General features: G+C 38.0%; 1 protein-coding gene across 1 annotated transcript in view; it reads left to right on the forward strand.

Moving 5' to 3' along the window:
* Positions 1 to 14,786, forward strand: part of rab6ba (RAB6B, member RAS oncogene family a) — a 75,375-nt gene that overhangs the window by 58,345 nt on the left and 2,244 nt on the right. Inside the window, exons 6-7 of the mRNA XM_026264014.1 lie at positions 424 to 517; positions 2,969 to 3,035. Coding sequence (XP_026119799.1) covers positions 424 to 517; positions 2,969 to 3,035 — 161 coding nt within the window. The remainder of the gene's footprint in view (positions 1 to 423; positions 518 to 2,968; positions 3,036 to 14,786) is intronic.

The following is a 14,786-nucleotide window of genomic DNA, read 5'->3' on the forward strand; positions in this document are numbered from 1 at the left end:
TATAAAAAAGATTAAAACAAGCCCAAACAACTAAAAAGAAATATTATTTTTAATGCTCTCAAACAACATTTTTTTTTTCTTTAAAGAAAGTTTTGTCCACGGTCTAAAATTATATAATTAAGTTTTTTTTTTTTTATGTATACATTTTCTATCCTCTAAAACTATAATTGAGTGGAAAATGTAAGTATAATATATCTACTGGAGGGGAAAATGTTACATGGAATATTACATGGAATAGATAGACAGACAGAGCGACAGACAGACAGATAGATAGATAGGGCTATGTTGGTGATCAGCATGGCTGTGTTGGTCCAGTATCCAGACCACCACTAAACCAGAGTGGAAATTCATGGTTTTTCAGAAGGGGTCATCACAGTTTAATAATATTTTATAAATAAACTCAAGAATAAACCCTTTTCACAGGCAAATCACGATTGAAGAAGGCGAGCAGCGGGCCAAGGAGCTGAGTGTGATGTTTATCGAGACCAGTGCCAAGACAGGCTACAATGTGAAACAGGTGAGTTTTACCTAAACACCTCGCTCTGTCAGTGGAAAGAGCGGCCACAGCATGTAGGTGTGAGAAATGCTCTGTGTTCGTTCTGATTTCTCTTCTGAGGTGCAAATATATATATATATATATATATATATATATATATATATATATATATATATATATATATACTATTATTATTAATAAAACTATATTAATACTTCCCATTAATAAAGAATGTGTCAGGTTTATTGTACTCCATTTTACCATTACCATTTGAAACATTCACAAAATGCATGAGGCTTATAGTATTGAGGAGCTGTATTATTGTGCATTGTTCCATCAGCTGTACTGGACACTAAGCCTTTATTCTTCTCAAAGCCACGTATCACTGTTTCATAGGAGCTTAACACTGACAGTACAAGACAACACTATAAGACTGTAAATCTCTGACACAACATATTATTGTCACCAGACGTGGAGCCTATTTGTTCTGGTCTCCATTACAAACTAAGATGATTTCCAAGCCTTTACATTGTTGCACATGTATGTGTGTGTGGTTGACTGAAGCATGTGCTTGCTTGCAGACTTGTGTTGTCTGGAGCAGGGAACTGGATTCCTCTGAGATTACGATCAGTACTGAAAATGTCTTATTTGTTTCTCCAATAACAGCAACATTAGTTAAACTGATTACCTCGCAGAGGTAATTGCAAAATAATGACTCAAACATTGACTGAAGAACTGTAGGGTGTCAGATCCTTTCCAGGATAAAATTGAATTCTTGTGTAAATAATGCATGCTCAACAAGTTTTGATGAAGATGATGATAATAATAGTCATTTGTTGTATAGCAGTGTTTCATTGCTGATAATATTAAGTTTCATTATAGATGCATAGCAAGAACGTGGTTTATTTTCAGTTTTGAAAAAGTCCATACTTTAGTATAATATAATAAAGTGATTCATTTTCTTCTCAGTCTTAATTTGAATGCAGTGAAGTGTGTTTACTTGTGTGGGGCTACTTAACCATATTTCAAGAACATATGTGTACCCATAAGTGAGCTAAAACTAACAAACCTCCCAAAACATTATTTTGGGGACACCATAATTTTAACAGTACAAAACATTAAGGAAATAAGTTTTATTTTTATTTTTTGTAAAAATTTAGCAAGTTTTGTATTAGGGTTTTAATCTCTATATAAAACAGATTTTCCTCCATTTAGTATCCCCAAGAAAACACAAATGTTGTATTGAAGAAGAGGCAACTAATTAGAGACAAAAAGATGAATGAGAAAGAACATAAAATTGCAAACAGTTGTTGTACATATATATGTTAGCTAACAATTACACAGTTGTGTTGTGCTAACAGCTTATTTGTAAAATGAAAAATGTGACACTGTATGCCATGGGCGCATGGGCCTGTCTGTGTTTTCCTTAAGTGGAATGGTTCCGAGTTCTTTTGTTTTTGTCCGAGCTAGATTATGACTCTCTTTGTCTTTTCTGTCAAAAACAATGACCTTGAGGTAGTTAACAAAATGAGCCTTTTTTCTGACCCGTTCTGCTTAATGGTCCAGTGTGTCCCATTTCCCTGTGGCTCATCCACTGTGATTGATGGCATGAAATGAGAGGGGTGGTGCTGGCTACATAAGCTAACTGCCCTGTTTGATATGATTGGGAGTGAGTGGGGCTATATATCATTGTAGTATAGCCTCATATAGCTTCTGGGAGTAACCCTTTATAGAGGATGGCTGTAATGGAGGTGTGTGGTGGGCCATTAATTGCTCTGCTAGGAGCGGTATGCTAGCAATGCATTGCAAGTTTCAGAAAGCAGAGCCGGACTAAGTGCTTTTTGCGGTCCCTTTATCATCTTCTACACAGAGTCTACTTTAAAGGTCAGCAGGTGTTTTAGTCTGTGACATTTATGATTCTGAAAAGAAGTAGTTGCATGAGATCTTCATTTCTATTACTATATATAACAGAGCAGGTCTGCTTCAATGCACCAGAGAAAGTCCACTTTGCTACAAATCACTTTTTTACAGGTTTAAAAATGGTTCAGCTCATGGTTGCTGCTAGAAGGCTGCACAGTGTGACACAGGGCCGTTGCAAGACTATTCCAAGTATTTTTGACTCTATGTAAAGTATACCACATAAAGGAAATAACCAAGAAAATATTGAATACTGCTGATATTTACTTACATATTATATTTCAAAGCAAGCAGTGGTCTGTTGGTCTTCATGGTCAACTCAGCAAATTCATGTGACCAGATGAACCTGTTACACAATTTGTGTGGACATTTTTCGCCCTCATGACAATACCCAATACTTTGTCCAATTGCATAATTTCTTCTAAAATGACTTTTAAAATGGTTGCAGAGCATATCCCGCTACCCACTGACTTTAAAGACAAAATTTTTGTATGAAGTGTTCTGGTTACTGTCACAGCTGAAGTCTCTAACAGCATTCTCTCTTTTCTCCCGCAGCTGTTTCGACGTGTGGCAGCTGCTCTTCCAGGAATGGAGAGCATGCAGGAGACAAGCAAAGAAGGCAGTATCCTTTCAGTGAGCTCAAAACCAAAACGATTCAACAATTCAGATCCAGTGTCTAAATGTAGAGCACTACTGTATGTAATCAGGTTACTCTGCTGCACTCTACATTTAATAATATATAAATCAGCAACAACTGACTGAATTTCAGTTCTCTTACATATGACCTCTAGCACATTGTACTTTTTTATTGTTATTTTATCTCATACAGGGTTTTATGTAGCATTTTTACCAAAGGGGTCATATGACGATGCTTAAAGTACCATTATTTTGTGTATTTGGTGTAATTCAATGTGTGCACGTGGTTTAAGGTAAAAAAAAAAAAACATTATTTTACATGTACCGTACATTATTGTTGTTCCTCTCTGCCCCATCTTTCCAAAATGTGTCAATTTTTACAAAGCTCATTGTTCTAAAAAGTGTGGTGTGCTCTGATTTGCCAGCTATCCCATGCGTTTTGATTGGCCGAATACCTCAAGCATGTGACCGAAATGTTACACCCCTTACCATATTTGGAAACCCACATCGGCGGCAACAATACTACAGGGAGAATAAAAATGATGACTTCTTTCATTATGTATAAATTTGGGCGTTGTTATGCATATCTACCAACAGTGACGTAGATTTGTGGGGGCGTTTGAATAAAGCGTTTTAAGAATACATGGATAAGTTTTAACTTTTGTTAAGAATATCTCTTTGTATTTGAGACTTTCATCTTTGCGACTTTACGGATCTTATATATCCATTTCATACATTCCAGAGAGAAATGAAAACAGGAAATCGCTTCATATGACCCCTTTAATCTTTTAAAAGTCACAAAAGTAGTTGATATAACATGTTTCAAAAAGAGGGCATGCTACACACGATGACGTCTATGTCATAAAATATTTTTACCTGGGAGTTTTAAGCATTGTTACTGATCAAGGCACAATATACACAGGTAGAAGTTGAAGTGAGGCTCATCATATTATAAGAACAGCTGCTTCTTGTTCTGGCACAGATGCAAAATGAGTATCAAATGCAAATCACAAGTAGGAGTGGCTTTCAACTGGCTTTGCTTCAGGACACACATTTTTCCACTGAATATTTCATTGAAGTAAACAACAACAACAAAAAAAAAAATCAAAACATTCAACTTTCATTCAAATTAATTATTTTAATATTCAGTGTATAATTTAACATACCGGCAATAAAATAACATGCAGGACATATTTTGGCACAATCCAAACATTGCATGTGAACCCAAACATTCCCTTAACATTAACATAGGTTCCTAACATTCTAGGAATATTCTTTTTAGGTTTTTTATTTTATTATCAAAAATTAACATTTCTAGAATGAGTTGGCCAAAAATGAGTTTTTGCTTGCATAGTTTTGTTAATGATTTTTGAGGATCAGGTTCTGTCACATGACCCATGTTTGCATCAGTCTAATTTCTAGATTTGTCTAGGCAAGGCAAGGCAAGTTTATTTATATAGCACATTTCATACACAATGGTAATTCAAGGTGCTTAACATAAAAGAAAGTAAAAAATCATGAACAAAAATAATATATTTCGGTCCTAGGTCATTTAGTGATTTATAGACGAGTAAAAGTACTTTAAAATCAATCCTAAATGTAACTGGAAGCCAGTGTAAGGACCTGAGGACTGGTGTGATATGCTCAGATTTTCTAGTTCTAGTCAGTATCCTGGCAGCAGCGTTCTGGATGAGCTACAGCTGTTTAATTGTCTTTTTGGGAAGGTCGGTGAGGAGTCCATTACAATAGTCCACGCTGCTGGTGATAAAGGCATGAACAAGTTTCTCCAAGTCTTGACTGGAAACAAAACATCTAATTCATGCAATGTTTTTTTAGATGATAGTATGCTGATTTATTTACTGCTTTGACATGACTACTGAAACTAAGGTCTGTCTCCAGAATCACACCAAGATTCCTGACTTGATTTTTAGTTGTTTGACCCTTAGAGTCAAGGTATTCACCTTGAAAACTTCATCTTTGTTTCCAAATGCAATAACTTCAGTTTTTTTCCTTGTTTAACTGAAGAAAGTTCTGGCACATCCAACTATTAATTTCACCCTATACATTGGCAGAGGGAGTCAATGGGGCTGTAGTCATTTGGAGATAAGGCTAGGTAAATCTGGGTATAATCAGCATAGCTGTGATTGGCAATTTGGTTCTTTCTCATTATTTGACTTAGTGGAAGCATATACAAGCTAAACAAGAGCGGTGCAAGAATTGACCCTTGTGGGACTCCACATGTCATGGACGTCCACTTAGACTTATGGTCTCATAGACTAACATAATAGCCTCTCCCTTCTAAGTATGACCTGAACCATTTGATTACCATCACAGAAAGCCCGACCCAGTTTTCCAGTCTCTCTAGTAGTATGTTATAATCGACAGTGTCAAACCCAGCACTGAGATCAACAATACCAGCACTGATATTTTGCCAGAGTCAGAATTTGAGCGAATATGATGCGATCGGAAACCAGATTGAAAATTGTCCAGGTATCCATTTGAGTTTAAGTATTTGTTTAGCTGACTAACAACTACCTTTTCTATCATTTTACCTATAAAAGGAAGATTAGATATTGGTCTATAATTGCTCAAAATGGTGTTATCAAGATTGCTCTTTTTCAGGATGGGCTTAATACCTGCAGTTTTCAGGGAGTTTGGAAATGTCCCAGAAAGAAATGAGGCGTTCACCACTTCTAAGAGATCTGCTTCTAAACAGTTAAGCACACTTTTGAAAAAAGATGTAGGAAGTGTGTCAAGATAGCAGGTTGACGATTTTAGGTGCTGCACTATTTCTTCCAAATTTTTGCTATCAATTGCTTCAAAAGTAGACATAGTATCTTTTTGATATTGTGGCCAAATCTGTCTGACCCCTGCATTGCTTGAGGATGTGCCAATCGCCTTCCTGATATTGATGATCTTCTCAGGAAGCAAACTCATTGCATTTGCTGTCTGAGAGCATTTCACTGGGAATCTGACTTGGGGGGTTTGTCAGTCTCTCAACAGCGGCAAAAAGAGTTTGAGTGTTGTTTAAGTTACTGTTTATAAGGTCTGAGAAGATGAGAAAATGGCTAGTTTCACATTAAAAGCATGAAGGCTGTCTTTATAGATGCTATAGTGAATTTCAAGTTTTGTCTTCTGCCACATCCGCTCGGCTTTTCTGCATTGTCTTTTCATAGTCTGAACTGCTGTTGATCTTCTCCAAATTGATTTCTGTCTGTTTTCTTACTGACTATTATTGGAGCAATATCATCAATAACATTCTTAACTTTTGAGTTGAAGGAATCAAGGAGAATATCAACCGAGTCTGCAGAAATGCTTGGTGTTAAAGATATAGCCCCCATAAATAGTACACTTGTGTTCTCGTTAATGCATCTCCTTCTGACAGAGACAGATCTAGATTCAGTGGTAGCAGAGATCAATATATCAAAGAGAATGCAGAAGTGATCAGAAAGTGCTACGTCCTTAATAACAATGGATGAAATGTTTAGACCCCTACTGATGATTAAATCTAGAGTGTGTCCACCTTTATGTGTGGGTCCATGCACATGCTGAATCAGGTCAAAGGTATTTGGAACCGTTATAATTTTTTTTGTAGTTTTGTTTTCTTCATTATCTATGTGAAGATAAAATCCGCTGCAATAGCAAAACAGTCAAAATCTGAGGAAATCATTGATAACATTTCTGTGACCTCTTCAGCAAAGGCTGGAGAGTATTTTGGAGGCCTGTAAATAATAATAAACAGAATGTGTGGAGCACCTTTCAGCACAATCCCTAGATATTCAGAAGACAAGTACTGACCAAATGACACTTGCTTGCATTGATAGACATCTTTAAATAGAGCAGCTACACCCCCACCTCTCCTAACAGTCCTGCAAACACTCATGTAAGTGAAGTTAGGAGGGGCTGCTTTGTTGAGGATTGTTGCACTGCAACTGTATTCTGGCCATGTTTCGTTTAGAAACATAAAATCCAGATTGTTTGTGGTTATCATTGGTTATCAAAGTCATTGATTAGAAATGATTTATTTTTTAGTGAGCGAATGTTTAAAAATGCTAACTTGATGGCAGTGCTTTGTGTCTTTACATCGATATTAGTTAGATGCATAATAGGCCGCAGATTAGATGAGTTTGCCCTTCGGCTTGAAAAGGCCTTAGACTTTCTATCACATGATAAAACTGAAATAGAGAAAGCTACAGGCACACTGGGTTCCCGCTTGTTCTGTAAACATCTGTGAATGTTGCTGCTATTATAGCGGGTCCATGACACATATCACTAAGAGCTGATATCAGTTGTTTTTGGTTCACCTTCAGCAGATAGAGGGTTTGGGCCCTGGCGTTGTGGCAGTGGTCGGAGAGCTCTCACAGAAGCAGAGCCCACGGGCTTTGTTGGTTGGGGGGCCTGCCGTTTTTTTGTTGATATCTGCGGGCTTACAACAAATGCATGTGGGAGTTTAGTCCCAGCATACACCAATTCCTCCATTTTCTGTGAGAAGCACAGAAGTGAAGATGCTGGAGAGAGGGATAATGTGTCTGGTGACGTAGGCTGTGTCTCTGGTGTTTCCGGTGGCTGTGATATGTTGTCCTGGCTTCCCTTGCTGTTTTCCAGGAAGTCATCCTTGGGTGCTGAGTCTTGTAGGTGTTTTGATACATCACAGTCTGTCTGTGAGGAGCTCTGTGGGAGGGCTCAGCCGGGATGGTGTCCATCAGCAGTGCTTGTCGTGTCTGCATGGTGTTATCAGTGTCCTTGTGGGATGTGTCAACCACATGATGACTCTTCCCAGGTGTGTGTGTGCTGAATGGATTGACACACTCTGCTGAAGGATGTCAGAGGGAAAAGTAGCTATTTTCTTTAAACACTCTAGCACCAAGTTTTTTTGGGTGAAGGCCATCTGGTTTAAACAGTTGTCTATGGCCCCAGAAAAGATTGAAGTTGTCGATGAAATTAAAAAATCGGTATTGGAATCGGCCATGAAAAATTCCCCTCCCTTCTGTGACCCTATGCCACACATTTTTGGATCAAAACAACCCACTAGCTGAGAATCACTGATATAGACACAATGCAGTGTGCAAGGAATTGAGGTGCATGTGCAGGCAGCATGAGGTTACAGTTTTGTGTTGTATTGCAAGAGTTTCCCATCATCCCTCAGGCTTTAGAGCTCTGGCTCATATCAGTCGAGTCAGACTCCAGATACCCACACAAGGTCAGCCTATGTCATAAAACTGTTTACTTACATTTGCTGTTTCACAGACCTTTGTAATGTTCCATTTTACTTTCCTTTTAGATTTGTTATGAGTAATGCAACACTTAAATATTAGGATATCAGTAGGATACAGCAGATTGTCATAAGTCATAAGCCTCCATAAGTATCCAACTCTGATTACTGTTTTGTTGTCCAGTATCTTGACCAAGCGGCAACTTTCCAGTCTGTCTCGTGAAACCATCACAGAAGTGACTAAAACTGCAATTAATTGACTGGCCGCTGGAGGCTGGCTCCCCATGTTAAAACAAAATATGTTTACATTCTTGTACAAAAAGTGGTTTCAGTCTATATAGCTAATTTTGCCCTTCATGACAACTGTGAAGGGGGGGGGGGGGGGGGGGGGTTGATCTTTTATTATAACTCATCCGTTTAAATTATATTATACCTTAAAGTTATACGTAATTGAGGGCATGGCCACTTGAGTGACAGGTGGATTGCTGCTGCTATCACCACCAATGAGCTGGGTGGGTGTGGTTTCAGCAATCAGCCGGGTCCACCCACTTTAGGCTTAAACAAACGCTCTTCAGAAACCTACGGTGACTTTACAGACACTACGTCCATGTTTGTATACAGCCTATGATCTTGACTCAAGTTCTTATGTCCTTGAGACATCCTTTAAAACTAGACAAATTGGTGACACCCACAATAAGGTCCCATTAGTTAATGCATTGGAGAAATTTAGCATTAAATCACTTGCTTGGATCTACTGCAGAGAATGTGTTCCATCAGAATGAGAGTCCAAACAGCTGATAACATAACAATAATCCACAAGTAATCCACCCCAGTCCATCAGTTAACATCTTGTCAAATGAAAAGCTGTAATAAACAAATTCATCAAGTTTTTTTTTTTACTTCAAACTGTTGCTTCCGGCTACAAGTCCTCTATACATAATATTAATTTCTCCATTCAAAAAGTTGTCTTTTCTGAATCAGTGGAGAAATATGCACAGACCAAGCACCACTGTTTACAAGCAAAAACAGTCCAAAACATGTAAAATATGTTGGTGGATTTTGATGTGAGGATGACAGTGGGGTGTACTTTTTCATTGGAGGAAGCATTGTTATGAATTATGGACTGGTATTTTTGCCAGAAGTGAACAGGTTTGAAATTAAATGCCTTCCATTCCTTTCCTAAAACAGTGTTTCATTTCGGTTCGGTACGCGGTACGCATTATGTATACCGAACGGTTCGTTGGAGTAATTAATTATATTTGGAAAAAAAAAAAAAAAAAGAGAGAGATAGAAATATAATGATATGCGTTCAACAAGGTAGCCCAATAACCCAAACAACGTAACAGGCAACGTCCCTGACACTCCCGAAGAAGAAAAAAACACCATCTTATATGTTTATGTTAGGCTACTCAGCAGGCGCTCGCTCACTCAGTACGCGCTGAAGGCTCGTTGCAAAATAGCCAATGCGTTTAACAGACTAGAAATGAGAAGATCCCCCAATAACCAACAGGTCTGGTGTTTGGGTGCTATTTGGATTCCCTTTAAGCTATAATGGTGATGGCAAGAGAGTGGTGGATAAAAAAACAACGGTATGTCGCATCTGCAACATGACAGGGTACACCAGCGGGATTACAAAAAAAAAAAAAAAAAAAAAAAGGAATAATATAAAGCGGGAATATCTGGGATATATGCGTCAGTACTATCTGGGAAAAGACGAAAAAAGGAGAAACATGCACGCAGCAAACTATCCCTGCAGCATTTAGACACTATAGCTTACAGGGAATCCAACCCAAACACCAGACCTGTTGGTTATTTTAGGATCTTATATTTCTGGTCTGTTAAATGCATTAGACATTTTGCAACGAGCCTTCAGCGCGTGCTGAGTGAGCGAGCGCCTTAGGGGCCGTTCACATATCGCTCCTAAAAACGCGTGGAAAACGCTAAGCGCGTCTTTCTCCTCCTTTCCAAAGCGCTCGGGCAGAAGCGCTCATGAGGCGTCTGTCTTTGCTAAGCAACAATGACGTGCTCTCTCCATGAGACGCGGAAATTTCAGCGAAGGATAAATGGATTTGCAGCTCTAAAAATCGCTTGCAGTAGCTCTGCTACTAAATTTATTTCAAAATTGCAATCCATATACAACTATGATCAGCTGTTCCTTCATCTTGGCTGAGCTCTCAACCTTGTTACGGGAAAGGATGAAGCTGATTGGTTGGTTCTTGTCACATGACCCGCGGTGCGCTTGCGGCATTCTGAAAAGTTGAGATGTTTTTACATTTTGCTGTATCTAAAACGTATCGAACCGAACCGAACCGAACCGTGACATCAGTGTATCGTATCGAACCGAACCGTGAATTTTGTGAACCGTTACACCCCTAATATATATATATATATATATATATATATATATATATATATATATATATATATATATATATATATATATATATATTAAATAAAAACTACAATTTTTTATACTAATCGCAGCAGCTAATACTTCACCACATATAACACATGGTGATTGTCAGTAACCGCTTTTATCTTTGTTACAAAGTAGACAACTTTTACTGTAGCTGGATGGGATGCACACCCTTTGACATTAACAGGTGTTTTTCTTTTAAAGTTGTATTGACCTTAGAATCTTCCAAAGTACATAAAGTATGCCGTATTCATTGTACGGCAGCTGTGTATCAGCATAGAGCTGGACTATTCTAAGTGATCATATAGATCAGTAGTGCACAGTTGTGTCGGTTGATATCTAATATTTATTTTGTTTAATTCATTTGACAGAGTAAAGTCTCATTTACAAAGGTGAGGTTTTGATGGCTATACTTCCCGATTACTCATTCATGTTATTTCCACCATGAAATTCAAATATTGGCCTTGGTCCACTCTGAGGCCAATTTATTTTCCTCTCATTACGTTTTCTGTCACATTCAGTCACTTGTTATAAGTGGCAGTGGAAAGTCTATTGCCATGGTAACAAGAAACATTTCTCTCTTCATTATCTGTGTGAATATTTTTTGCAGCAGAATAGGATACCTTTCCAATCCAGTAAGATCGAATGACAAGGATTGTTTGTTTTTGGGCCTGTTGCAGGTGCAGAGTGTGTATAATTGTGTTCTGTGCGTGGGGTGTATGTTTGCATGTGTGCAGTCATAATAGCAAAGAGCTATAGAGATATTAAGGCACTGAGTATCCATACAGACATGAAGAACAAAGTAGAGGCAGAAAATGTGGGTCCTCTTGTGTGTAGTAGAGGTACTTTAGGTAATTTCATAATAAATACAGTTATGTCCAGAAGTATAATTTGAAGAGAATGTTACAGCTTTAAATGCAATCCGATCATGTGTCCTGATGCTGGTAAGACAACTTTAAAATGCAGTATCCAAACCATTCATTCCCAGTTGGTTGCCTGAAGGTTTAACTCTGTTTGGAAGCACAATAAAACGAAGTTAAAATTGATCCAGTATGATATGATGTATCCGTATATAGAAAATATAGTGTTGTGAAACATGGTTTCTGCTAGAGCTAAACTTATTAGGTTGTACAAGCCGGTCATTAAAGGGATACTCCATCCCAAAATGAAAATTTTGTCATTAATCACTTACTCCCATGTCATTCCAAACCCACAAAAGCTTCGTTCGTCTTTGGAACACACTTTAAGATATTTTAGATAAAAACTACTAGGTTTGAGATTGTCCTATAGACTGCCAAATAAATACCAGTGTCAAGGTCCAGGAAAGTATGAAAAGTGTCTTCAGAATAGTCCATCTGCCATCAGTGGTTCAACCGTGACGTTATGAAGTGACGACAATACCTTTTGTACATGAAGAAAACAAAAAATAATGACATTATTCAACAATTCCTCTCCTCTGTGTCTCTCCAAATCAGCATAGCGCCAATTATTGCACATCTGAGCTGTATGCAGATGGTGTACGCTCTTTTGTATCAGCCGAGCCACAAGGATACGTTTTTTACATGTATTTACGCTTTGGTTTGAAAGCAAACAACCCTTCAGCGCAGTTCGGAGCATACGCCATCTGTGTATAGCTCAGATTTGCCAAAATGGAGTCACGTGACAAAAGAACGAACGATAGGGTACAGCCTTTTATACAGTCTTTTTTTTACTTTTTTTTTTATTAAACTCTATAAACATTGAAACATTAAGGCAGTACACTTCAAATCATAAAGACAAAAAGAATAAACAAGAATGCACACAAATTTGTTGCCAGCTTCTGGCATTTGTTGTTTTTGCTTCTACTCAAAATAGGAATTTTCAAAATGATATAATAAATTACCTGTGGGGTATTTTGAGCTGAAACTTCTCTGGGGACACCTGAGCCTCATACGTTATCTTGTAAAAAGGGGCATAATAGTTAATTTACACATTTTCCTGAATTTAGTTTAGTCAGATTAGGCTACTCGTTGTTTAGGAGCACTTCTGCCTTTGAGTTACAAACTTCACAACTGAAGTTGAACATTTTTAGAACAAACCAAAGGGTTAGTTCAGTGTGCTCGGGTCTTACATGTCAAGCAGATACACACAGATTAAGCTTTTTTGAGGTGGCAAAGTTTTGCCTGCGTGGACTTGCAATCCAGAAGCAGAAATCTCAATGGTTTCATTGAAAATTATTTATTTGTGTTACGAGGACTCATTAATTATTGTGAATAGTGAAGTGACATTCAGCCAAGTATGGTGACCCATACTCAGAATTTGTGCTCTGCATTTAACCCATCCGAAATGCACACACACAGAGCAGTGAACACACACACACACTGTGAGCACACACCCGGAGCAGTGGGCATCCATTTATGCTGCGGCGCCCGGGGAGCAGTTGGGGGTTCGATGCCTTGCTCAAGGGCACCCAAGTCGTGGTATTGAAGGTGGAGAGAGAGCTGTTCATGCACTCCCCCCACCCACAATTCCGTCCGGCCCGAGACTAGAACCCACAACCCTTCGATTGGGAGTCGTGGGTTCTAGTCTCGGGCCAGACGGAATTGTTAATTATTAATTATTATGGGAATAATTAATAATTTATTACATTTCATGTCCAGAAAGGTAATAAAAACATCATCAAAGTAGTCCATGTGACATCAGATGGTCAGTTAGAATATGTTGAAACATCGAAAATACATTTTGGTCCAAAAATAACAACTTTATTCTGCGTTGTGAGTGTGTTGACGGTGAAATGTATTTTCGATGCTTCAACAAATTCTAACTGACCCTCTGATGTCACATGGACTACTTTGATGATGTTTTTCTAACCTTTCTGGACATGGATAGTAGTCTGTGCAGAGTTTCAATGGAGGGACAGAAAGCTCTCTGACTAAATCTAAAATATCTTAAACTGTGTTCCGAAGATGAACAGAGGTCTTACGGGTTTGGAACAACATGAGGGTGAGTCATTAATGACATAATTAAAATTTTTGAGTGAACTAACCCTTTAAGATATTTAGGATGAAAACTGGGAGGCTTGTGACTGTCCCACTGACTGCCAAGTAAATTACACTATAATTTAAAAATTACAAAAAGTATGAAAGACAACGTCAGAATAGTCCATCTGCCATCAGTGGTTCAATTATTTATTAGCATTATTTTTAGCAACATCTTATGACCCCTTTAATATTAATAAATTGATGTGACGTTTTGATACTGGCTGAAACATTTTGGGGTGTTTGCTAATTAATTCAACATGTAAACGAAACCTACAATGGAGAAAGTCATGACTAATGAATTATGTTACTTGCTCTCAGGAGGTTACAGAGCACCGTCTGTGTGACCCAATTAATATTCATACAGTATACCTTAATTGCACTTTGGGGAAATGAAACACAGTAGAACCCAGTGTAGACAGCGAGCCTTTAACGCATTTCAAACACATCTCTGACAGACACATAACACGCTATCCTCACTGTTTAAAGCTCTGATTTGGTTTCATATGATAAAAGTATATGGATGAAGCTTAATGCGACAGATTTAGATTAATTAAACAAATCATTTTACGCGGACGCCATTAACCAAACTAACTTACACTCGCAGACATCAGACCACTCACCACTTCGCTATTTGTTCATGAATTCAAACATTACATTTCTGCAAGTCAGCGTAACAGGAGCAGCTGGAATGCCTGAACAAGTATAAGACCCCCACTAAACCCACATACCTCTCAGGAACACCAATTTACATTCCTTGGAAATTCGTCTGTTTGTAAGGAAAGACACTTCACAAGAAATGCTCCAAGCGTTATCTTGCGTTTCGGATGATGACCACTAGATGGCACTCGTTCCCTTTGCTGGCAGACATCACCACACAATAACGAAAATGAATAAAAGTGTATAAAAAATAAATACTGACATAATATTCAGCTCTTATCTGCTAATATGCCAAAACAATGTTTTCTGTGTTATGTTATGCTGTGTATAAAGCCTTCCGTAGATATAAAGGTGCCAAAAATATCAAATACAGAAGCATTTATGGCTGGAATTCTCCTAATGTCGGGAGAGGTCAAAAGCCTACTCTTTATA

The sequence above is a fragment of the Carassius auratus genome, chromosome 6 (genome assembly GCF_003368295.1).
Source record: "Carassius auratus strain Wakin chromosome 6, ASM336829v1, whole genome shotgun sequence".
NCBI lineage: Eukaryota > Metazoa > Chordata > Actinopteri > Cypriniformes > Cyprinidae > Carassius > Carassius auratus.